Below are 26,116 nucleotides of genomic sequence, written 5' to 3'. Positions count from 1 at the left end.
GATGGATTCAACGGTTTAGTGAACGCGCTCAATAATGACACGGGCAGTGCAAGCAGCAAAGGCCTGAACGGGTTCTCCATTTGCTGTGCGCGGGAAAAGTCCACTAAGAGACGTTAACACTTTTCGGAGCTTACGGCAAACGATTGCGTCAATAACGGAAACGACAGCGCCCGTATATGTAAGAGCACGTATATGCACGGGCAGCGCCCACGACACCTTCAAGAACGTTCGACGGAAAAGGGTGAGGACTTCGGCGTTTCGACAGCAGCGCTGTTCCATGTAATTGTTTTCATTACGGAGGAACCGCGAAACCAAGATGAGCCGCCACTATCGACGAGGTCAGTCTTCAGAAACGAAGCTTCTCAAGTGCGTAGCGTTCTTACCACTTTCTATCCCGTTCTTGAGTTGCTCCTGCTGCTAGAAGACGGAGTTTGTCCGATGTTTTATTTTTTTTCTATTCAGCATAGTGTGTGTGTGTGTGTGTGTGTGTGTGTGTGTGTGTGTGTGTGTGTGTGTGTGTGTGTGTGTGTGTGTGTGTGTGTGTGTGTGTGTGTGTGTGTGTGTGTGTGTGTGTGTGTGTGTGTGTGTGTGTGTGTGTGTGTGTGTGTGTGTGTGTGTGTGTGTGTGTGTGTGTGTGTGTGTGTGTGTGTGTGTGTGTGTGTGTGTGTGTGTGTGTGTGTGTGTGTGTGTGTGTGTGTGTGTGTGTGTGTGTGTGTGTGTGTGTGTGTGTGTGTGTGTGTGTGTGTGTGTGTGTGTGTGTGTGTGTGTGTGTGTGTGTGTGTGTGTGTGTGTGTGTGTGTGTGTGTGTGTGTGTGTGTGTGTGTGTGTGTGTGTGTGTGTGTGTGTGTGTGTGTGTGTGTGTGTGTGTGTGTGTGTGTGTGTGTGTGTGTGTGTGTGTGTGTGTGTGTGTGTGTGTGTGTGTGTGTGTGTGTGTGTGTGTGTGTGTGTGTGTGTGTGTGTGTGTGTGTGTGTGTGTGTGTGTGTGTGTGTGTGTGTGTGTGTGTGTGTGTGTGTGTGTGTGTGTGTGTGTGTGTGTGTGTGTGTGTGTGTGTGTGTGTGTGTGTGTGTGTGTGTGTGTGTGTGTGTGTGTGTGTGTGTGTGTGTGTGTGTGTGTGTGTGTGTGTGTGTGTGTGTGTGTGTGTGTGTGTGTGTGTGTGTGTGTGTGTGTGTGTGTGTGTGTGTGTGTGTGTGTGTGTGTGTGTGTGTGTGTGTGTGTGTGTGTGTGTGTGTGTGTGTGTGTGTGTGTGTGTGTGTGTGTGTGTGTGTGTGTGTGTGTGTGTGTGTGTGTGTGTGTGTGTGTGTGTGTGTGTGTGTGTGTGTGTGTGTGTGTGTGTGTGTGTGTGTGTGTGTGTGTGTGTGTGTGTGTGTGTGTGTGTGTGTGTCGGAGAAATTGTCGGAGAAACAGCAATACATGCATAGCTCCATTACTCGAGCGCCAAGTCCGCACTAGCCGATCTCTAAAGAGAAACCAGTGGTGGTCAGGAGGCGCTACAGTTGTTTCAGTGTGCAACTGAAGATTTCTGACGCCGTCAGAATAGGAATTCCACAAAAATGGGACTGAATATTGAAAGATAAGCGGTGTGCGCATAGATCACCGCGATGCATTTGGCCAAGCCTAGTCCACGGGCATGCACGTTGCGAAAAGCCACGAGCACGCCGGTACCCGGTGACGTTAGAGGCTGGGTACATTAGCCTCAAGATGAGTGGTAAATTTGCATGCGCTCAAGTGCGTTGAACCACTGACCTGGTTGCCAGTTACGAAAAAGGACGTATATATAACGCCGGCTTCTGTACATATGAGCGGCTAGTAATGACCACGCAGAAGACAAACAACGCCCGGAGTTAGCGCGCATACCACTGCACGAGGTCATCCTTCGAGGCGTTATCTCCGCCAATGAAGACTGATTGCAGTATCAGAGACTACGCAATCGTAACGAACCTTTATTTACTCGCTGGAAACGAGCCAGCCACGGAGAGACAAGCTATTAACTATCGAGCGAACCGTCGCCCTTCGCGGGGCATTAACTACCAGTGGGACTCGCGCAGCTCATATTGCTGACGAGTTCACGTAGCGAAGGAGGGTGTGACCTGCCCCCCGACAGGATTCCTCCATCATCTTCTCTGTTGATCTCGCCACGTATAAAGTCATGGCGGGAACGAGGAGTGCCAAAAGGCTGGCTCCTTTATTAAGCTTCCGGACGATCGCTTCCGGCGGATGAAATTATCGCACACACGTGACCCGTAGCGTTAGCGTTTTGTGTACAACATAGCCACACCATGAGTAGGTGCGCACAGTATCTGAAAAGGATCGATTTTTTTTTACTTCTCCCTTTCTATTCCCATGTTTCGTTTACTTTTACTTTTCCAGCTCTATGACTCCGTTAAGCATATCGATGTAACCAGATGGTCTTTTGTTAGCCGCACCTTTCTTCTAATGCTGTTCTTGGAGTAGGAAACGGAAACAATCGAAACAGCCGAAAATGATCGACATTGGATGACAAACACTAAATTAGAGCGACAATAACGATTTCGGGTACTTGGCGTGCATCACAAGAAGGTGTTTTGACAAAACATCGTCTTATTTTTACGGGTGCGCTACACCGACCGAGCGACAAAACATTTCTCGCGCTTTCATTGCGCGCACCCCGTTGTCAAAGTTCGCACACACTTGTCTCGTCACAGTAAAACAATTTCATTCGTGTTAATTAGCGCCCGAAGAGTGGGTGCTCAGAGAAAGCCGATTTATCCTTCGAAATACTTATTTCGGTTCAAATTTCGCAGCTTGCACTTTTCCCATGTGTGAGAACATTTGTTTTCCTAAATCGTTGTCGTAAAACTTACTGAACCGAGTCCTTGCAGGACCCACGCAATAAAGTATCTAGGTGCCGGTGTAATAAAGTATCTAGGTGCCGGTGTCCCGGGCCTTCACGATATACGCCGGCGAAGGAGCACTTGGCGCTGTGCGTAACAGCGCATAACAAAGAAGGAGAGCTACGTACGTGAACCCACCTTTATGAGAGCATGGCTCGCTAGAGATGCCCGGTAAACCCAAGAGGCGCGCGGGCGGGGGATGTTAGCACGAAGGTATGCACTCGGCCAGACGCGCGCGACAGGGGCGCGAAAGTACCCGATGTGCGCCACGAGGGAGCCAGTGATGCGTGCGTCGAGGACCAAAAGAGGGAGCAGCAGGAAGGCGCGCATGCGCGGAGACGCCGCTACTGTATCTTTTTTTGTTTCTCTCCCCCATTCCACCCCCTTCGCAGGCCTGACCTTGTTTCCTTGCCGTTCCACGAGGGTGTGTGTCGAAGGACGCAGGAATAAAGGGAACGACCGTATAGCCAGTTGTAGTGTACGTGTACTCACATGCACGCCCGACAGTGTCCCCAAAAGAAAAAGTTCATCTTGATACCTGAGATAACAAATAAGCGGACGTACGTTTTATTTTCGTTTTCTTTTTAATGTTACCATTTTGAGGTGTACAAGACAGTATCGTGTTACGGCTATGTTACTGGGAAACGTTCCTGGAAAGAGGTGATGACGTTCTTTTTCGTTTTTATCGCTGATAAGCTATATGCGGGGCCTGATATTCGCAGTCTGCCCCATTCTGCTGTATATACTTCGAGAATATCACAGTAATTTATTGGCAACAGTCGTGGTATGTGACCGATTCCACCGAGTCTCCAGTTTTAGAGTCGCCACGCCTTAATGACTAGTAGATTTGTGTCCCAGCTATATGTCATACATATCTGCAAATTTTTACCGAAATCTAAAATTTTGAAGCCTGGTTCACTAATGTTTGGCACTGCTTCCGCGCGCACTTTCAGAATCTCTCTTTAGAGGCAGTTCACATTGCACTCAAGTGGACGCTTCAAGTCATTTATGGCCTAACGTTCCATTTCATGTTCCGTGAAACTACTCACCGTTACTGCCGCGTACCACGCTGCGCGCTCTTTCACAGATGTCGCGATATGTCCATTAGGCACATCTCTTTCCAGCTAACGCAGGCGCACAAACAAAACAAAAGATGAGGGCTGACCCGGTTTTTGCAACGGTGCTATAACTTGCTTAGCCCATTTGCAAGCGACGAGACGGCAGACATTTCCTGCGAACGCAGCTCTCGGAACTCTTGAGTGAATGACTTAACGTGTTCTGCTGGCAACCGGAGGGCACTGCAGTTTTCGACACTTACTTATCGCATTCGCAAGTCACCACTTCCTCCATGCTCTTTACGGGAGGTTAAGTGCAAGCACTTCCGGAAATAAAGCTCATATGAGGCAAAGAGTAGCGCACTTCATTCCTTAATTGATTTGTTGTTTTTTTTGCCAAACACAAGCGCCATGCACGCAGGTAAAAGGACCCCCAAAGGACCACACTGCGGCGACGATAAGGTCACCGCCATTGGAATGTCCTGTCCGGTCGTCGAGGGATTGGTGTGCGAACTTTTGTGACCATATGTATGTATGTATGTATGTATGTATGTATGTATGTATGTATGTATGTATGTATGTATGTATGTATGTATGTATGTATGTATGTATGTATGTATGTATGTATGTATGTATGCATGCATACATGTATAAAGATGTCGGACATTTCTGACACCATCGAAAATGTTGAATGTCTCAGGGAACTCTTAACGCACAAAATGCACCAGCTTCCCCCCAAAACATATGCTTAACTAAAAAAAATATTTCCGCGTGTTGTTTCTTAGCTGCGTCAATGAAACAAATATGGGAACTATGAAGCATTTTATCCCAAAGTCATAGCTAGGAGATGAAAACGCATAAGCGTGCAAACGATAAGGAGAGTGGCATAAAAATGGCAAGCACTCTGCACGCGCTATGAGAGAAAATTGTCACTGTACCTAAAAGAAAAGAAAAATCCACACACAGATGCAGGTGCAAATTAACGCACGACTTCAGAATGACGGGCTTCCACTTAGTTTGCTCTTTTTTTCGCTTGCACGTGTGCTTGATTCAGTTTCTGGAGAACAAGCATTCCTATTAGAGGAAGTAAACTAAAGAAAAATGGAAATGGCAAGTTGTGGCGAGGAACGACGTATGTAATATACACCGTAACATTTAGTTCAACATGTGAAACAGTACCACTGAACTGCAATCACGTTATTATAAACACGGTGCAAGAGCAGTCTTCCGCGTTGAGAATCTTGCGCAACGTTCCTTTCTTTAACGCTATTCGTCCTGTACTGGGACGCCACACGAGTCTCAGCGTGCCAGAACGCGCCTGACGGGGAAGTAGCGGGCACAATGCGCCAAATAAAGGAAATGCGCACAAGATCGTTGTCCATTACCATTGTAGGACAAAATTAAACCCTAAAGGGCACGCAAATTTTCAAAGTCAATGTCGTCTTGGATACTGACTTGGAGCTGGCTCCGTAGTCCCATAGAACAAGCAGTCCGTACAGGAATGCGGATGCTCATTTTCCCAGCTAGCGGAGGCGTGGCCGCCCGCTCCGATCCATCCACATAACGAACCGATACGACTGCTTGGCGTGAGAGATGCGCGCGAAGTGGCAGGCGGAGATGGAGCTTCGGACAGCTATTGGCACCACTGGAAGCCGCTGTCCTTTTGTCCTTGCGCTCATTTCCGGGCAACGCTTCCGGGCCAAGGCTTACGACTTCCGGTGGGATAGAATTGCGTCGCTACGTGCCCGTAAACAGGACGCGCTTACATTATGTGGCTAAATTTGGCTGACGCGCGACCCACACGGCCTTCAACTGTGCGCGAGCGACAAGCGAAAATGCGCCGCCGTTAAAGGAACAATAAAGTAGGCAGCGCTCTGTTTTCCTAAGGCTTGAAGGTCAGTAGACTGACAGCAGTAAACACAGCTCGCCGTTTGGGGAGCTACCAATGAAGCGCGCGGAGAAGCATCTCTCGGGTTGGTTGCGCGCGTACTGCCCCACAACGTGCACGCCACCGAAGCGTCCCGAGATTGAGCAGTCCCCGTGAATGGCCGCCACTTCGGCGATATGAAGTCAGCGTTCAAGTGTCACCGCGTCTTGGGCCCTCGAGGTCTCCCAACGCTAAGCTGCGCCGATGAATGATCCCTGGCTTGTTGACCCGGATAAAAACGGCCCCCGATCGGCCCAAGAGGGGCCATTATCGAGGTTGATGCATGGTAGCTGCCGGGCGGGTTGGCCTTGGCAGGCAAAACAGCGCACATCGCATTATGCGCATACAACGGTTTCTCATTTGTCATCACACACGCGCGCACCGCTCCCATATGCCTACTATCTCTCTTACACGCGCACGCACACATACACACACACACACATTACGTTTTGTGCACGCTCCGCATAATGTAAGTCGACGCGCACTACCTTCGCTTCGTACCACTAAAGAGTTGAAGCAAGTCAGAAGGGTTGATTGCAGAAAAGAAAAAGTCGCAGTTTCACCCGAAAAGCGAAGCATCGATTGCGATAGCAAATTAGCAGACAGCCATACGAAGTAAGACCAGTACTTTTATTAACCGTATAAACATTATCTTACTAACCAAATGAACAATGGGCCGACAAGGTAGCAAACGACCGGTCATAATCTATCTGCAGGACTTCAACGAAAAGAAACTTATATTTGAAAACTGCAGCAAGCTCAAAAATTCAGGCATGTCTGTACAACATGATTACTCACAAGCAACGCTAAAGAAACGGAAGCTTCTGTGGGAAAGCGCGAAAGATGAAAAACTGCAGGGTAAAAAAGTACGCCTACTTCATGATAAACTTAGGGTCAATAATGATATGTTCTTTTGGGATGAGGCAAAAAACATGCGTGTCAAGATAAACAATCAACGCTCTCAGCAGCCCGAGCATTGACGCCTTTCCAAAGAATGTGACAAGCACTTGCGCATAATCACCCAAAATGCTCGTAGTGTAGTTAACAAAACGGAACCCCTTGAGGTTTCTTTACTAGAACATGACCCACATATTGCCGTTATAACCGAGACGTGGCTGCGGACTGAAATAGCCGACGAGGATGTCTTCCCTAATTGTTACCAAGTTTTTCGTAGGGATCGGCCTTTCAGGGGAGGCGGCGTTGCAGTTCTAATTAAAGACCACATACAGGCTATTCTCTTGGAGGAAATTCCCGACCTTGAATGTTTGTGCATAAAGATCTCATGCTGGGGCCATACCTTGATTTTGTTTGCCATTTACAGACCTCCTGATGCATCAGCTGATTATCTGTTAAAACTTGAAGAGCACATGTCTCGGTTCCAGAGAAACAAATTGGTACTTATTGGTGACCTAAACCTGGCAGGCGTTAATTGGGAGCGTTTTGAATCCCTTCCTCAAAACAGCAATAATTTGAACAGTTTACTTAACATAATGTTAACACATGACCTCATTCAAATAGTTCAGGAACCGACACGTGTACAAGGAACTAGCAAATCTGTACTGGATTTGGTATTTTTGCCAAGAGGATTACCTGATTACACTGTTGAAATTGTGGAAGGCATCTCTGACCACCTGCTTGTCAGTGTTCACTTACTCATTGTCGCTTGTACTGTACCTAATAACACTGTGAAATATTGTTATTTCGAAGATTACTCACGTGCAGATGATGCATCAACTATAGAACATCTGGAAACATGCCTTATCGATTTCAATGATACTGATTTGAACACACTTTGGCGCCGTTTTAAAGATATGTGCCACTTCTGTATCGATAAGTTTGTGCCGAGCAAACGTAAATTTGTTCGTAGACAAACGCCGTGGATGACGCGTGAAATAATACACTTAAAGCGAAAAATAAAACGGTTAAAGAAACAGCGCTTGCATTTAGGTCATTTAAAGGATTTAAAAGAAGGTCTTGCACGTGCAGTACACTCTTCGAAAGAACATTATTTTAATACAGTGCTGCCAAATTTCATTGTAGAGGAACCAAAAAAGTTTTGGAATTATATAAGTGAAAAAAAGAAACCGGTGTCGCAAATTTTGGTTGATGGTTCTGTGGTTACCGATCACGAGGATATTGCGCACCAATTCAATGACTACTTTCACAGTGTGTTTTCTAAATCCGGTGCTTGTCCATCCAATCACGCAGTGTTTCACCCCTGTGATGTAAATTTTATTTCATACCCTGGCATAGTTTCTATGTTACTAAATTTAAAAACTAAATCATCATGTGGTCCCGACAACCTTCCTAACGTGTTTTTGAAGAGATATGCGGAATCTGTTGCAAAGTTTCTAGTTATTTTATTTCGTATTTCATTACTTCATGGAAAATTACCGAGCGACTGGAAGATAGCTAGGGTTGTGCCAATACATAAGAAAGGTGACCGCACATTATTACAAAATTATCGTCCAATATCACTTACATCATCATGTTGTAAACTAATCGAACATATTATTGCCAACCAGATTAATGAATTTTTAGATGCACACGCAGTCCTCTCTAATTTTCAGCACGGGTTTAGAAAAGGATACTCAACAATTACACAATTAGTAACAGTAATACATTCACTCGCTTCATGTCTCGATAGGAACGGGCAGATTGATGCAATATTTCTTGACTTCAGTAAAGCTTTCGATAGAGTTCCCCATGACAAACTAATTTTAAAACTCAGACGTATTGGACTCCCGGAAATTTTAATCATATGGATTTCAAACTATTTAACCAATCGCTACCAATTTGTAACAGTTAATGAGCAGCAATCAGGTTGCCTTCCGGTCGGCTCTGGCGTGCCCCAAGGAAGTGTGCTGGGGCCATTATTGTTTTTATTATATATTAATGACATTGCTGCTGAACTTGATCCGAATGTCCAAATCAGATTGTTTGCGGATGATTGTGTGCTTTTTCAAGAAATAACTTCAATTAACGACCAAATCCATCTTAACTCCTCTCTTGCTAAGATTTTTGAATGGTGTGAAACGTGGGACATGCAACTTAACACAGATAAGACCGTCTTTCTTCGCTTCTCTCGCAAAAAAGCTCCTCTTTCTTTTAACTACAGACTTGGTTCGTCACCTTTGCTGGAAGAGACTAAATATAAGTATTTGGGTGTCACACTAACTAATACTTTATCATGGAATTTACATATAGATAACATCTGTTCTTCCGCATTCCGTAAACTGTACTTTTTAAGACATAAGCTAAGAAGTTCTCCCCCTAGCGTAAAATTACTTGCTTACAATTCACTAATTAGACCTAAACTTGAATATGCATGCGTTGTCTGGGACCCATTTAATAAACACAATATCACCCGCCTAGAAAAGGTACAGAGAAAAGCTGTAAGGTTTATTTACTCTAAATTTTCCCCGTATGACTCACCCTCTGAATTAATGCAGATTAACGGTATACAATGTCTTGAACAACGAAGAAAAAATTTACGTTTGCAATTTCTTTTCTTGCTTTGGAATAACTATCTAGCTATTAACCCTTCTCCATATCTGTCGCTTTCAACGTCAAGGCATACACGCCACCATCATCCTAATTCCCTGACACCGTATTTTGCGCGAACAGATTTATTCAAGTTTTCATTTTTCCCTCGCACGGTAACGGACTGGAATGATTCCTTATTGCCTTTCGCCACACTTTGATGTTTTTTTTTTAGCTTTGTTATTATTGTTTATTGTTTTGTTGTCATTTGACCCACCCTGCTTGGACCTGTACAAGGTTTGCAGTATTGAATAAAGAAAGAAAGAAACAAGCATGGCGTCAGGGCGCACAGGCAAACATGTACACATCACACTCGATGACCGCAGAAACTGGCTGTCAAAACGCTGGAGTGAGGAAGCGCGGCAGCAGCTGCGAGCGAATCGACCTTCCTGCTGTCTGTCGCTTCAACGCAAGCTGCGCGGCGAGAACACAGCACACGCAAACCTATGAGCCATCGGCCGGCCTAGACTCTGCAACCAAACCAGATCGCTTTTAAGATAAAGCCCTCGCGACCGCGCGCGGCCGCGCCATACGCAGTTGCTGCCAATGTATACAACGCCCCCACGCGTTTTCAGGCTGCACTGTCGGCCATTTTTGGCACCATCATTCGATCCCGCCGCCGACTACGACGGATTTTAGCGTAATGGGGAAGTATTACATTTTCGGGCTAGCCAAAGCTTCTTGAGGGGGAAGTGCCTGGCATCTGCGTGGAACAAGCTCGTGAAAAAAAGTATTCAGCAACAGTCAAACAAATAAATAATAATAATAACAGAGAAGGAAAGACGACAAAAATTGGAGGACGCTTAAGCTTCGCCTTCAAGAGTGGAACGCGACAGCGTTCCCGTCGACCCGCCAAGGGGTGTAAGACGCGCTACGGCGCAGCGATCACTTACGAGGCGCCCCGCATCGGACACGGTAAGCGTCGAGCAACGCAGTGTTCGGCGCGGCAACGAAATGTGCGCCAGAGCAAACGGAACGAACCAAAGAACTCGGTGTCTCGGAGGAGGAAACGATCTACGCCAGCCGAACGTCGTGATCGGCACGGGCAGAGAGATAGATAGTAATAAAGACGTTTAGCTTGTACGCTAATCCGGTAAACGGGAGCGGTTTGGGCGGGTTACCGGATGGTCGGGGCGTAAACGTGAGCGGTGAAGCCGCCTGGTGTTGTAGAGCTCAACCAGACAAACGCATAGCTAAAACTGCAGTAACTCACCATATCCTGCTTCGCCACTCGTGCAAATTTTTGGCAGCGGCGTAATTGTGAACACGATTACGCCACTGTCGAATATTTACCCCAGCAGCTAAGCAGAATACAGTAATTAGCTCTGTGGTTGTGTGGTTGAGCTTTGCGCCACCAGCTGGCGGCACCGAACGGGCCGCTCACCTTTACGCCCCCGCTAAACCGGAAAACCGCCCGCGCTTTCCCGGATACCGGACACGCTAAAAGTCCCTAATCTAAAGAAAGGAACGGCGCTTGAGTCTGCAACCCGTGTGGGAGAACGGCGAAGCGTCGTCAGGGGAGAGGGAGTCGGGGCATGCGACGCGCCTGGCACCGGTCCGCGCACAGCCGTGACGCGCCACCTGTCGGGGAAGCGCCGCACATTGAGGGGAGGGGGTCTTCTGTGTTTGCCGCAAGATGGCTCTGCGTGTGCGGTAACCACAGAAGAGATGTTTCGGAAACGTACTGCGCTACTCATGTAAATTCGACTTCTGTAAGTTACATGCTCATAATTACCGATATACACCGCAGTATAACTTTCTACGGCACGTTTCTAAGGCAACACCGCATTCACTAGAAGCGCTTTTGTACTTCTTTCAAGCATCGAACTCGTGGCTGAGTGGTAGCGTCTCCGTCTCACACTCCGGAGACCCTGGTTCGGTTCCCACCCAGCCCATCTTCGAAGTTGCTTTTTATTTATGAAGTGCCTGCCGTGATTTATTGCTCACGGTCAACGCCGCGGACGCCGACGACACCGGCTTTTCTGCGACACGAGCTCCTTAACGCTCTCGCGTTAAAAATAAAAGGCAGATTCTATAATTAATTTTTACTGTCATATGTGCATAAATCGATATATGATTTTGAGAAAGGCCGCAGCACTCCAGATTAACTCTAACCACGTGAGGTTCTTTAACATGCAGCCAATGCACGGTACACGGGCGCTTTTGGATTGCGTCCCCATCGGAATGGAGCCCCTGCCGCCGGGTTTGAACCTGCGACCTGGTGCTCGGAAGTGCAACGCCACGGCTACTGAGCTGCCTCAGCGGTTATGCCGATCCTATGAAGACACGAACTATATAGATACACTAAAACTCTGATGCACTAGAACCTCAGATACACCGTAATCTAATAAATCAAAGCAATAGTTTTAAAAGTATGATAATAATAATAATAATAATATTTGGGGTTTAACGTGCCAAAACCACTTTCTGATTATGAGGCACGCCGTAGTGGAGGACTCCGGAAATTTTGACCACCTGGGGTTCTTAAACGTGCACCTAAATCTAAGCACACGGGTGTTTTCGCATTTCGCCCCCATCGTAAAAGTATGATAAAGGGAAGTCATTTACCGAAATTTTCAATTTTTTTTTCGAGTACTTAATGCGAAGACTTCTGCAGGCAGCTTATTAAGTATGTCAGCCACATAATAGGCTCTAACACGTTTGGCATACTAGTTACGTCCCCATGCACAATGAAAGGTGATCTGCGCATATAGGACCTGTATAACCGCTGGGACCTCAATAACTTTGATTTCTCGGCGTCGGCTCGGTGGGTCAGATTTTCGAGGCATTTGCTCTATGAGAAAAGAACATAGCAAATAGCGGGCACCAGTCACTGTTGGTCATCAATCAATTTTTTTCCAAGCGTTAAAGAAAGCGCGCAAGACACGAAAAGTACTGCGCGACTTGTCGAGCAGCACTTCTTGCGCGCTTTTGTGGCCTTCATCAGGCTTATGAAAAATGTTACGTAGCGCGTATGGAACAACAAAAAGATGCATCGGGAATTTTTCATCACGGCCTAAAATTTTCTGATTGACAATTTTGCTCTGATTATAGTATTTGAGAAGTTAATTAATAATACCTAATTATGTACTTAGGCAAAACATTAAAAAAATTGTCTGACTTTCTCCAACCTGCCCAGCCACGTGGCACAAGCATATTCTTAAATTTTGGCACGAATTATGTGGGACAGCTAGCATACGGTGGCTTGTGGTTTCGTAACATGTTACAAGTTTAATGCGTCTGTGTATGATCAAAGAATAATAAAAGCTATTAAGCTACACTGCTTCCCCGGAACATTTACACTATGAAACTCGGATGTGTGAGCGGTATTCTGCCAAATTATGGAGGAAGGAAACAAAAATGGAGACATCAGTTAATTTCATTTATTTAATGTTACGGCCACCCAGACATTGCAGAAAGTAATGGTAACAGATGAAATAAACAATTTTAATAAAGCGGTACATCGTTACAGACAGCTAGTTTAAATACACCGTTGTGAACATTTTCTTGTCGTTTTTTTATTTCTTTTCAGCTCCTAATTATCTCCTTATTAGTCAACATAAATCCATACAGAAATCAATACATAATGTGTTACGGCTTAGCTTCACAAGAGGCACACATTTAAGAATAAGCAAATTTCTGGTGCGGTGCCCTAGGGGTAAAGTCATGGTGCACTTCATCTCGTCAGCCAAGAACAACCTCGAAGATGGTCAATATTCACTGATTCGAATGCAGCATTGCAGTCTTTGCTATCAGCCCCGCGGCGCGGACGACACAAACAACTGGTAATTGATATTAGAGAACTAATCCATACCTTGACTGAGAAAGGACACCATGTGACATTTCAGTGGCTTCCAAGTCACTGCGGCACCATAGGAACGAACGCGCCAATAACGCTGCTCGGTCGGTTCTTCAAGATAACAAAGAGGAAGTCGATACCATTCACAAGGACAGATGCCGATACAAAACTTCGAATGCTCACCCTGGATATCACGTTCTCCATGTGGAACAAACGAAGTTTTCAAAGCAACCGGCTGCGCCACCTAGACTCTTCTCTCCGCCTTCGCATCCCAGCTGGGCTCTGCCGACGCGAGGGTATACCCTGCTTTATCGAACATGGCCATGAGTGGCCTTTAAAAGTCTTGCTTTCCGAATCGTATGCACCGATGCCGCCTCGTGTGATGACTGTGGTAGCGAGGAGACTCTTCAACATCTTCTCTGTGACTGACGTAGCTACACTTTACAGAGACGATCGCTCTAAAATCGTGATAGCACGCTGAGATCCGAGACCATTAACAGAAAAAAAAAACATTCTAGAATGCCGACAACAAGTCATCACAGATGAGGGTGACAAGGGCTACGTTGCAGTTTTTAAAGACAATATAATTGGACAAGCGGCTGTAGCCTTAACTGATGTTTACAGTGCTACACGCGCTACTGTGTTGTACGGTGATAGGATGCGGTGACAATCACCGACTGCGATTGTTGTATGCGTGCTCCCTTTCTTTTTCTCTTTCTACTTTCCTGTCACAAGTTCTCACCTCCCCCTCTCTCCCCAGGCTTAGGCTAGCAAACGGGATATTCCTGTCTGGTTAACTTCCCTGCCTTTCCCCTTTCTTCTGTCTCTCTCTTTCATGGTGCGTTTAAGCATTAGCTTAAAAACAGGCGTTCCCTTGAGAATACACACAAGGTTTTATTGGTGGACAAACTGTACGAATTTTATTTCAGTACCTTACGAGTGCCATGACGTGTCGTTGTATGTGGTAATACCACTAAATCTTGTCTTTTATTTTATAAAAAACTGTGGCTCATATATCGACCTAGCTTAGGAAGCTTTCTATAGGTAACTATTATATGAGCGTTTACATTATTTTTCCAGTTAGGAGACGGCAACGATATATTTTTAACAAGCCAGGCCTCGGGCCGCTGTATGGTCGATATTGTCCACCCATAAGAGCAGCTGTGGCCATGCCTACGGTCCTATTTGTTGGATTTGTACTCAAAGTGAATAGCAAAAGGCTCCTGAATTTCCAATGCACGAACTTCAGCAATCGCCAGCCGTCAATGCCAAATAGAGCTGTAATCATTCGCTTCGACCAGAGATTAAGCCTAGCGAACCAGGAGCATTTGCAGTCAGCGCACCTACAGGCTCAAGCATAAACAACTCCGACGAAGAAAATGGAATCTAGAGTTAAATATTAGCTAGGGTGGTTGGAAGTAAAGGAAGGAAGGAAAAAGTGGAGAAGGAAGGGCAGGGAGGTTAACCAGTTCAGCTTAACCTGTTTGCTACCCTACACAAGGGAGCGGGATGGGGGCAGGACAGATGAGGAGAGAGAGAGAGAGCACATAACACAGCACACACATCGTTAGTTACAGTCCGTCACTCTTGCGCGGTACGTGGCATCACTGTCACAGCCGCTTGTCCAAGCCCGTCTCATTCATAAACCGAAGTAGTCCCTTCGTCGCCTTCAGCTGCGATGTCTTCTGTCGGCGATATGTGAAAATAGTTGCAACTGACAATGGTCTGTTGTCAAGGGCGCTAGAATGGACGCCAGGGACTGTCTCTGAACATTATATTCAGGACAGTCGCACAGAATCTGTTCCAGCGTCTCCTCGCAAAGACAGGCATTGCAGAGAGCATTGTCGGCCATTCCAATGCGAAATGAGTAAGATTTCCTCAAGGCCACCCCTAGCCATAAGCGATAAAGCAGATAGGCCTCACTTCGGCGGAGTCCAGTTGGCATACAGAGATGCATCAAAGAGGGCAGGTCGTATTGACGATTGCTCCGGTTGGCCTGGCTGCTCGTTGTGCACCATAGAGAGAGCGTGATCTCCCGTGCAAGCACTTGAAGTCTGCTGGCTGCGTCGGACCATGAAAGTGGTATGGCCTCTTACTGTGTGTCTTCAAGAGCTGCCCGAGCGGCTTTATCGGCGTGTTCGTTTCTAAAGGTCACGTGATGTCCATTCTCATGTGATGTATGGAGTAGGCATCTAATATCGAACACGAGCTGCTCGAATGGCCCGCGACGCAAAACTGATAGCACAGATTGTAGGGCTGCCTTTCAGTCAATGAAGATTGACCATTGTCGAGGTGGTTGCCGATTGACGAAACAAAGTGCAGCGCGAAGAGCAGCTAGTTCCGCAGATGTCGATGTCGTTGGGTGGTCAGTCCTAATGCTGATGGTAATAGCTCTTGCTGGGACAACCACAGCACCAGACGAACACTGGATGTTTGTGGAACCATCAGTATAAATATGTACACTGTCCGCGTACCTCTCGTGCAGAAAAAGCAGAGACGGTAGTTTCAGCACAGGCGACGACAGCTCAGACTTTTTCCCGATTCCTGGTACGCTGAGATGGACTGTGGGGCTGATAGGACACCAGGGGGGTATCGATGGTTTAGATGCAGCGGTGAAGCCCAAGGGAAGTTTGTCGTTGTACTTGACGATAGTTTTAGAGAATGATGCTTGGTGCCTGTCTGAAGGTAGTGTTGCAAGGTGGTGATAGGGGGCACGTGCCAATTGTCTGATGTGCGTTCTCAGGGCTTCCACCATAATGTGAGTTCGCATTGGATGGTCCCGAGAAATCGCAAGAGTTGCCTCTGTTGGCGTGCATCTGGGCAAACCAAGGCAAACTCTGAGTGCTTGAGCTTGTGCTGCCTGCAGAACACGAATATTTGTCTTGCAGGTGTTGTTCAGTACAGGTAGGCTATATCTTAAAAAGCCGGGAAAGAGAGTTCTGTTGAGTTTCAGCATTGCGTCTACTGACATCCCCCACGTCTTTCCTCTCAAGTATTTAAACAACTGGGAGGTTGCTGTCAGGCGCCGTTTCATGTAGGCCACGTGCAGGCTCCAACATAGGTCTCGGTCGATAACTGCGCCAAGAAATCTGTGGGTTCTGACATAGGAAATGGTCCGCCCATTGATTGAGATGACATAAGACGTCATAGGTTTGCGAGTAAATGCCACTAGTGCGCATTTTTCAGGTTATATGCTGAGACCTTGTTTACACAAGTAGCTCGCTGTCAAAGTAGCCGCTCTTTGGAGCCATGCACGTATCTGAGGACGTGTGACTGCTGAAGTCCAGACACAGATGTCGTCTGCATATATTGAAATTTCGATGGTAGTTGGCAAGTATTCAGAAAGTCCAATAAGAGCGAGGTCGAATAGCGTCGGGCTGAGAGCACCGCCTTGAGGAACGCCCCTGCTGGTATAGCGTCGCATAGTTGGGCCATCGTCAGTTAACACGTAGAATGATCTTGCAGGTAGGTAACTTGCAATCCACAAAAAGACTCGACCACCTAGGCCAACCGTCACAAGAGCTTCGAGAATGGCCTCATGCAATACGTTATGGTATACCCGTTTCACATCTAAGAATAAAGCTGCAGATAAACGCTTACGGGACCTTTCGTGCTGGACATATGAAATGAGATCAACTACATTGTCGATGGAAGAGCGGTCACGTCGAAAAGCAGCCATAGAATTCGGATAAATCTTGAGGTGTTCAAGGTACCATTCCAGGCGACCAAGGATCATCCGTACCATTGTCTTTCCTACACAGCTGGCCAGCGCTATTGGGCGGTAAGAGGTGAGCTCTAGCGGGGATTGGCCTTGCTTAAAGAGTGGCACCAGGCGGCTTACTTTTCATTCGTCAGGAACATTTCCCTCCTGCCATGAGGTGTTGTAAAGACTCAACAATTGTATCCGTGCGGATCCTCCGAGATAGCACAAGGCTCGGTATGATATACCATCTGGACCCGGAGATGATGAGCGCCTGCAGAGAGCTAGTGCCGCCTCGAGCTCCTCCATTGTAAACGGAAGGTCTATGCGGCAACACGGGAATGGGGGACGTCATCTCGGGCTGGAGGATCTGGACGAGTCGCTTGGTCAGTGATCCGTGCACAAAAGTCTTCTGCGACATCGGCGTCTTGCCGCCCTTGGAAAAGCGCGAGCGCCTTGAATGGAAAACGCTGTTCCGGAAGGCAACAGAGGCCTTGCACCGTTTTCCAAATGTGAGACAGTGGCTTGCGGGGGCGGAGTGTCTGGCAAAACCTTGCCCAACGTTCCGACGCTGAATCTTCTTTTGCATCCTCCTGGCTGCCGTAAGGTCATGGATTGATTTTGTTCGCCGATATCGACGTTCCGCCCGGCGACGAAGTGCTCGAAGTCGCTCTAATTCTATGTCGAAGTCGTTTCGCGTGTAAGAGATCGTCAGCATGCGAGTGGCGTTTTGCATCGTATTTTTAATTGTTTGCTCTAACCCAGAGGGTAGACCCTCGCGGCAGGCATCTTCCATATAAGATTTGAAGTTGGCCCATTGAATCGTCCGAATGCTATTCCGTGGGCCAGATCTAGACGACAAACCTTTGATGTTTAGATAGGTCGGAATGTGATCACTCCCATGTGTCTCAATATCTGCAAACCACTTCACACATCTGGCGAGAGAGTTGGAGACCAAAGCAAGGACGAGGCAGCTGCCGTATGTCATGCCTCGAAAAAAGGTGGGGCTACCATCGTTCAGGAGAGTATGGCCATAGTTGTAGGCGACGCTTGCTAATCTTCGTCCTCTTGCATTTGTCCTTGTACTTCCCCATGCTGGATGGTGTGCATTGAAATCACCTATGATTACCCATGGGTTGGAACAAACAGTCAAGATGTCCGCTAATCCTTTAGTATCGAAATTGCTGGAAGGCGATATATATACGCCTATGAGAGTAAACAAGAGTTTGTTCTTTTTAACTGTGATGCGTATATACTGATTGTTGTCGTGGGGTGCAATTGGTTGCAAAACATACGTGAGTTCACGACGAACAAAAACGATGATTTTGCTGCATGCACCATTTGCTGATGACATGATAAATACGTACCCTGACAGTCTGATTGGTTTCGACAAGTTGGGCTCACAAATGACGATGAGTGGAAACACGTTGGCGTACACAAACTGACGAAAATCTGAACCTCGTGATTTTAGCCCTCTGGCGTTCAACTGGATGACGTACGCTGCCTTGACTTCTTTTCGCAAGGATGGGGTATGGATAGCCATCTTTCTAGTTGAGGGATTCAAGCACTGGGCTTAAGGTGTCCAGCACTTTAAATGCGCTTTGAGCAGACGTTGTCCCCATGTCCACTAAAATCGCTCGGATGGCCTCCATGAGGGAACATAGCACCGAGATGACTTGACGATCTGTTTTAGGTGAATTATCCATGGCCGGAGAAGGCTCCGGGGGGGGGGGGGGGCGACCTTCTGAGGTTCCTTAGCAAGGGAGTGGCTCGGTAGCGGAGGCCATTCCTCTAAAGAGTCTTATCTGATTCCTTCGTGGAAGCGGTGGGCCCTTTCGCGGCGCGACTAAGTGGTACCCTATAGTGGAGTGCGTACTATCACTACGCGTATGCGCCTTCTTTGAAGACGTACGATCGTGCCGACGTCGATGCTGCCGCCGGACTACTTCGGCTGCTTCCCTGTGGGCCGAATTGTCTCTGGCCATTTGGTTCAGAACCACGCGCTCCCTCTTGATGCGACTAGGCTGCGTAAGGGCCGCTACACTTGGCCCACTTCATAGTTGTGGCACCGCAGGTCTCTTCTGCATGAGGTTCAGCGCAACGGGGACACAGTAGCGAGTTGGGACACACGCCCTTGGTGTGCCCTAGCCTGAAGCACTGATAGCATTGAAGCAGCTTCTCGATGAAAGGTCGAACCGGATGTCGGAAATGTCCGACTTTAACGTGGGATGATGTACAATCCCCCTCGAAAATAACTCTTACACAGCGCGTATTCCCAAGGCGGCGCACTTGCGTTATGATCGTGTCCTCGTTTGCCGGCTTGACGAGGCTAGGTAAATCATCATTGGGAATGGCAATGTCAATGTCGTAAATTACACCGGCTATGGATGTGTCGTCGATCGGGATAAAGGGGCGCATTTTGATTCCGCCTAGCTCCGTGATTTCTTGAAGTTTTCGAAGCGCACTCGCGTTGTAGACGTCTATGGCGAGTATATTCTTGCGTGGATTTATTCTGATGTCTTTAATTTGATCCGGCACCGCACATTCCAAAAATATGAATAGGGCTTGCCTGTTCAGCAAGACGCCGGCACCACCCTCTTCATCCGGTTATCGATACTCAGTGCAGTGGCTCGGCTCCATCGAATCCCTCTCCACTTGAGCATTATCCTCGCCTCTTGTGAGCCAATTAGATAAGACAAACCGCTCCGTGCAGGCAATGCTATTCGTTTTTCAAGCAAACAAAAGTGACCTCCTATGAATGAGGGGAGCATTTGATTGGTTGGTTCACAAGACAACCGTGCGGGTGACCGCCCGATGCTTGCGTTGGCGGTTACGCAAATTTGACGTCAAGAGATTGGAATAAAAACATATTGGAATAGTTTTACGTTATACGGCCCCAGGCGTACGTGCTGTTCAGTGAACTACGCCACAGATTTTGGTAAAATAAGTTGAAACCGCCTTTTCATGCAGCCTTTCACAACAACCTCAATGAAAGCGATCAACAACCTCTTAAATTGGTGTGATTTTTTAACATCTCTAAAAGCCATTGTATATAGCGTGGTCGCAATGTCATTCAGCTTGACCATGTACAGAAACGGATAGCTGCGTGCTTTATTACTCAGCCGCTACAGCATTCAGTACAAGTGTGAGAGAATCAAAAACATGCGGACTAATATATAAAATCGAATCAATCTTTATTTCAATGTCGAAGGAGAAAGAAGTCAGGTAAGAGCTGCTTAGGAACAGCTTAACATATAGCCTGGTCCCCCTGCATACAGTTCGACGACATGGTAAAAACTAAAACATCATGGGACCATGAAGTGCTCTTCATAAAAAGAGAGAAAAAAAGAACATAAGAGAGCAAAAAGATGCTGCAGGGTAACAAACGCAGAGCGCATGTATGAAATTATGTGGTTACAAAAGTGAAAGAAACACGAAAGAAAAATAAAATTATATGCACTGGCAGTCGCGCATTCTCAGATTACAGTACGCCTAAAAATGAAAGAGTGTACTCAAACCGTTTTAGATCCTTGCTGTCCTACAGAAAACAGTCAAAACGGCTTGAGGGCTACCCATGTGACAAGCATGTGACAAACCGTGTGCCAAACATGTCGGGTCGGCTAAGAGGCAGCGTATCTAGTGCACATCACCTCCTGTGAGCTGGTGAATATAAGGAGCTAAATATAGATAAAATGTACAGGAATGGGGCAATAACAAACTGAAAAAGAAAGAGGGAGAGGACGCGCGAAAAACAAGAAGGAAAAACGCGTGCCCGGAAGTTGTACAAAGAGAACAAAATGACAAATTTGATGTATTTTGCGGCTGCATACCAATGCACAATGACACATTGTTACTGCAGATTCGGTGTATTGTATAATAATAAGTTGCACGGTTCACTGAAGTTCTTGTTCATGGCTACAGATAGCGCATACGAAGAGCGTGTCCATGTGGAGCGCGCTTCTCCTGTCGCCGACGACCATACTCCTATAGCAGAGTGCTGAACACTCCCTATGAAACGGAAAGCCTGATGTTACGTGCGCCCCAGTGACACAAGCCAACAACCGACGACGAATACTGGCGCTTCGCCATTACAGAATATGTATCGGACACTGTGATGCCGTTTGGGCGAAAGTTCAGACGGGACGATGCAAAGTACATCGTTCTCCTTAGTATTTATGCAAATCCCCATTTTGAGGAGCAACATATAGGCAAGATCGCGCGAAAAGAATTCTTAAATAGGCAAGATTTCCTAGCAGGAAGTCCCCACATTTCTCTCTGGAGACTTTTTGGGCAGGGCAAATACGATAAAGAAGCTTTCGTGCGCAGGCCATCCTGAACGGCGGCGCTGGTCATCGGGGTACCATGCTGATTGTTTTGTCGTCGTCGTCGTTGTCGTTGTCGTTGTCGTTGTCGTTGTCGTTGTTGTCGTTGTTGTTGTCGTTGTTGTTGTCGTTGTCGTTGTCGTTGTCGTTGTCGTTGTTGTCGTTGTTGTTGTTGTTGTTGTTGTTGTTGTTGTTGTTGTTGTTGTTGTTGTTGTTGTTGTTGTTGTTGTTGTTGTTGTTGTTGTTGTTGTTGTTGTTGTTGTTGTTGTTGTTGTTGTTGTTGTTGTTGTTGTTGTTGTTGTTGTTGTTGTTGTTGTTGTTGTTGTTGTTTACTGGCAGTCCCTTTGAAACGGGGCGGTGAAAAAATAACCACCTAGCCTGGTGGAGTTCATTAGGTATTCTTTACATGCCTTTCATAGTGATACGTGGAGGGCAACACCATCTAGTAGTGTTACAGATAACTGAGCATCAGCCCACATCAGCGAACCCTCCTCTCTCATTGGGTAAAGCGCTTCCATCAATTGTGCACTTCCATCAATCGAAGCACCGTCTGGCATCCTTCATCGCCAACTTATCCAGCAGCGGACGGCACAAGTGGGGCCAAACTGACCAACGAGCTAAGGAAAGCTAACTCTTTAAAAGGTGCCACATTCTCATTCGTGTTAATTTAGTCTGGGAAAGAGAAATAATTCCCATCGAATATACAGCAGCAAATAAGACAACACGCCACTGAGTATTTTACTTATTTTTCTACTCTTCTTTCCCACGTTTGCGCAAATGGCCACACCATTTGCCCATCGCGCGTGAAGCTATGCTGATTTAGTACAAGTTCCGAGAAACCAAAAGCACCGCCATAGGCTGCCGGACTACTTGGCGCAGCAACATCAGTGCAGAAGCTCTGCCCTTTTAACATTCCCTCCATCGCCACAGAAAGTTGTCCGCGAGTATGGATGCATATATATGAAAGTTCATCTGCCCTGTTCAATGCACGAAACATAAAGAACAGCGTAGACAGTGCTCGTTGTTCTTCCCTAGGTTTAGGTTCTAGTAAACGATGTGTTGCATTCAGCATTCCTTCCTTCTAAAGCATGGTTGAAAGAAAGAGGTTGTTTTGTAGCATGATCAAACAACTGTCATCTGTAAGAGAAAGCTGAAACCTTCGACAATTGTTTCGTAGATTACAGAAACGCGGTTTTCTTTTGGGACATACTGAAAAGGACACTTAGAAAAGATATAGACAGTACATCACAGTCGACACGTTTTCTGTCTTTTAGGAATCCTGGTGGCCCTCCATAGGACATGTTCTTCTTGTTGGGTCTGTGGAAAAGTCGGATGTGTGGCATACACGCTGGAATTCCTAGGTCTGCGAGGATATTTAACCGCAGTCACCGCAAACCCGTGCGATCGCTGAATTGAGGCTTCATTCTGTTATGCTCCATTCGTTTATGCAGACAGCCCACTGCAAGAGCATATTTGACATAGTTTGCTTACAGTGACTGCCTACCTTTCACGCAAGAAGCCGGTTCGGGAGACTCCATCGCGGCGACTGCGCGCAGTGGGCGTTCACTGTACGTATTTGCTAAAAATATAGCGCCTGTAAACGATTCTTTGCTTTCTGTTTGCCCAAGATTATTATTTTGAGAGTAAAGAACGCCTGTGGTTTCGAGAGCACTTACAGAAATGTCCAGGAGGGCTCCCGCGTGGTGTTTTTAATTAGCACCGGCAGCCAAATCTGTGAGGAGCGCGTAGTGTTATCCCTCACGCGACGCAAGCGAGGCGCTTCCGACAGATGGCGACTGCGTAAGTCCTCGCCGACAATAGAGCTGAAAGAGCTTAAGCATAAGGCAAAATCGCATCAGCGTATATATCCCAGCTGCGTTTGAGGCCAGATGTGTCAACACCGGTGATGGATGACGGTTTGACGCGTCGCGATCTACGCAAACAACGACGGCGCGGCCGTTGCGCCCCGTGGCTTACCGACGACGGGCGAGGGTCTCGCCGTGGAATGTGCCGACGCGTGCGCCGTAGACAGGCCGGGGACGGAATCGCTGTCGCCGCCGTATACGTTCATCCCGGAACGTCAAAGGGGGGCCTCGAAGTCTTTATGATCGACACGTTTAGGAGGATGCTCCCGATGGACCCCAATCCCATCATCAATATGGGTGACTTTAACGCCGACGTGTCTCGTGCCGACGGAAAGTGGTTCCTGGAGTTTACATTGAAAAGGTTCGGCCGTCAATGTTACACCAAGACCAATGTCTCCAGGACGGGCCATTGGTCTTGCACAGACCTAACGTTCGCTAAGAACATCTCCAGTGTCGTTACAGAAGCCATGTGCGTCTATCATAGCGACCATAAAGCCATAATTATACTGTGGTCAAGAGATAAACCTAAATACAAATAAACATATCACGTTCATATTTGCGTTATATAATTTTGTTGTTTTATTTTATTTTATTTGTAGTTATATACAGCTCTGCTAGTCATCCGCCTTCACAGAGTGGAATGGCTCTGAATATTTCTTTCTGTCGTTTTTAGCTGTTGACAACCATGTAGGGCTGTATAGAAGGGGCGAAGCGGCATTCCATGCTTCACATCCGCCGACCACGCAGCTGTTTTTCTTCTATTCAACTGCGCACATGCGCGCTTGCAGTTTAATTTTGTGTTTCTCCACTCAAAGGTTTCACGTGCCTCTGTACATCCACTAAAAACATGCAAGATTCCCCTCTGCTCGAATGTCATGAAATGAAGAGGGAACGAAAAATTCGCTAAAAGCTGACAATGTTTGTCACCAGGCCATTTGCATTTCTGTGCCCATACGAACGCCTCTCAGCTTTGAGAAAAATAGTCGCTTACAGACCCATTTCCCGCCAAATTTTGGTGGTACGATCCTCTTTGGCTGCGGTTCAATAGACGGGTGTAGTCGGAGGAGGCTTTAAAAGAGGAACTGAAATAGAAGTAAACGCGAATCAGAAACAGTTTCTTTTTATACGGAAAGGTTGAGAACTGTAAAGCCGCTCTAATTAGATCGATGAAAACCGTAAAACACACGCGCTAAAACATGGATAAGTGGATAGTCCCCCGCCACGTTTCGGGACAGCGAGAACCCAGTGACAACCCCCCCCCCCCCCCCTTCCCGCGTCTAGTGTTCGTCGCAGCGGCAGGCAAAACGGGGGCAAATAAAAAACAATAATTTTTGCTTTGGTGGCCGGTTGACACGTGACGTGCCTTGACGTCGCCAGAAACCTTGCACAGAAGCGCACACAGGCTATCAGCTACATGGTGTATGTCCTCCTAGCTCCGTGGTTAATTTACTTTCACTTACCCTCATTAGTGAGAACCGAATTCAAGACTAAGAATTTGGCGTGCCTTCATTTTATTTTATTTTTTTCGTTTAGACCGATAACGCTGAATCCCGACTATATAATTAAAATAAAGAAAAAGGCAAACTTCATGGTCAACACACGCCTACGACAAAAAAATTCGCCCTTAGAACTCAAGCAGTCATATATTTGTGTCTTATGACTAGTTGTCGAAATAGATAACGTAAGACCACTGCACTGAACCGTTCAAGCGATACGAACTATAGTTCTTGAAATGAAATGTTCAACCGCATGAAGCGAGGGTTTCTGTAATAAAATATTGTTTAATAAAGAAGCTGAGAAGAGTTATAAAGTATAGACTGATACAGTATAATTTATAGACAATTGCACAGTAAGATTTCCAGAGGCCCTACCGATGAGAGAAAAACGAAGGACAAACTCCATGAAGTAAAATACTAAAACCAGGCCTTAATGCGAAATTTTGTACACGTATTTCTCAGGCTTACATTTACGGTGTAAGCTAGGCTATCTCTATAAAGGGCATCTGGAGCACTTCATGGGACATGGACCTGTGCCCAATTCATCCGAGTCAAGCGCATCAAGCTGAGCACGAAGAGCACCCGCAGGGTCTCAAATGTGATAAAATGACTGTCAATATCGCGAAGGATTGTCTTAATGCATGCATAATGGGATGAAGTACAAGGTATCACCGTAATAGTAGCAAGAGATTAGCACTTGAAAAGTTCAGCCCTACACAAGCCTAGTCTTGCAAACTGCCATCTTGGCCGGTTCGAGCGAAGTGGTGGTGAGTAGTGACTACGTGGAGTTGCTCCTGGATTGTACGCTTGTAATTCAGTCGGATGGAAGCGCCACAAGAGGATACCAATGAGATGGAAATCACAGCTGGGTCTAAAAAGTAAGAAACAACTGACCAGTGCCATAGATCGAGTTATGAAAACAAAGAAAATTCCAATCCGCCTTCTGCGGCGCCGAACTGCGTATGCGCAGTGCCCTAGCGGTTGAGAACCGAAGCAATTTGGCAGGCGCACGGCCGGACTCGACTATCTCCTCCGAGTGAGTGGAGTGCTGCCGTGGCAGGCGCTGCACTTGTCAGTGGAATAGGGCGCCAGTCGTTTCTCTTAGACTCTTACGGGCCGATACATATCCGTGTCTTACCGTTCTACACTGTTTACCACGACGTGTATCGGGACGACGCCTGCCCGTCCAGCGGGCAGACCTCCACTCTGCACTCATGCTCCAGGAGTGCGGGTCGAGATACCCGAAGGTCAGCAAGGAGGAGCTGGACTCGCGTCTGCGTGGCGCCGCTCTAGATGAGCAAATCCTGGCTGTCTGGCGTGCCCGTTACTGGGGCGGTAGGCTAGACCTACCATTCCCGACGTGGGACTAGCCGGGTGCGCGACGAATTCGCGTCCTCGCCAGAACCCAGAGTTCCACAAAGAGCGGCGGGCGGCGAGGGCTAAGGCGCTCATCGATCTCCATGCCAAAGACAGGGGTGCCGTGTTTGTGGACGCGGCAGAGTATCCACATGAAAGAAAGGCATTCATCGCTGCAGTCG

General features: G+C 47.0%; 1 protein-coding gene across 3 annotated transcripts in view; it reads right to left on the bottom strand.

Moving 5' to 3' along the window:
- LOC135907732 (soluble guanylate cyclase 88E-like) overlaps nt 1–26,116 on the bottom strand; it is a 281,964-nt gene that overhangs the window by 171,477 nt on the left and 84,371 nt on the right. The window contains exon 1 of one of the 3 annotated variants that reach the window (XM_070524760.1): nt 3,000–3,271. The exons of 1 other annotated variant lie outside the window; for it this stretch is intronic. In XM_070524760.1, coding sequence (XP_070380861.1) covers nt 3,000–3,201 — 202 coding nt within the window. In that variant the 5' untranslated portion in view covers nt 3,202–3,271. Of the gene's footprint in view, nt 1–2,999; nt 3,272–26,116 lie in introns of those variants that run through there. One more of the 3 variants, XM_070524763.1, reaches the window with a different exon arrangement.

This window comes from Dermacentor albipictus, chromosome 1 (assembly GCF_038994185.2).
Source record: "Dermacentor albipictus isolate Rhodes 1998 colony chromosome 1, USDA_Dalb.pri_finalv2, whole genome shotgun sequence".
In the NCBI taxonomy this organism is placed as follows: Eukaryota; Metazoa; Arthropoda; class Arachnida; order Ixodida; family Ixodidae; genus Dermacentor; species Dermacentor albipictus.
Note: the sequence above shows the minus strand (reverse complement) of the source record. Positions and strands in the feature narration are given on the sequence as shown.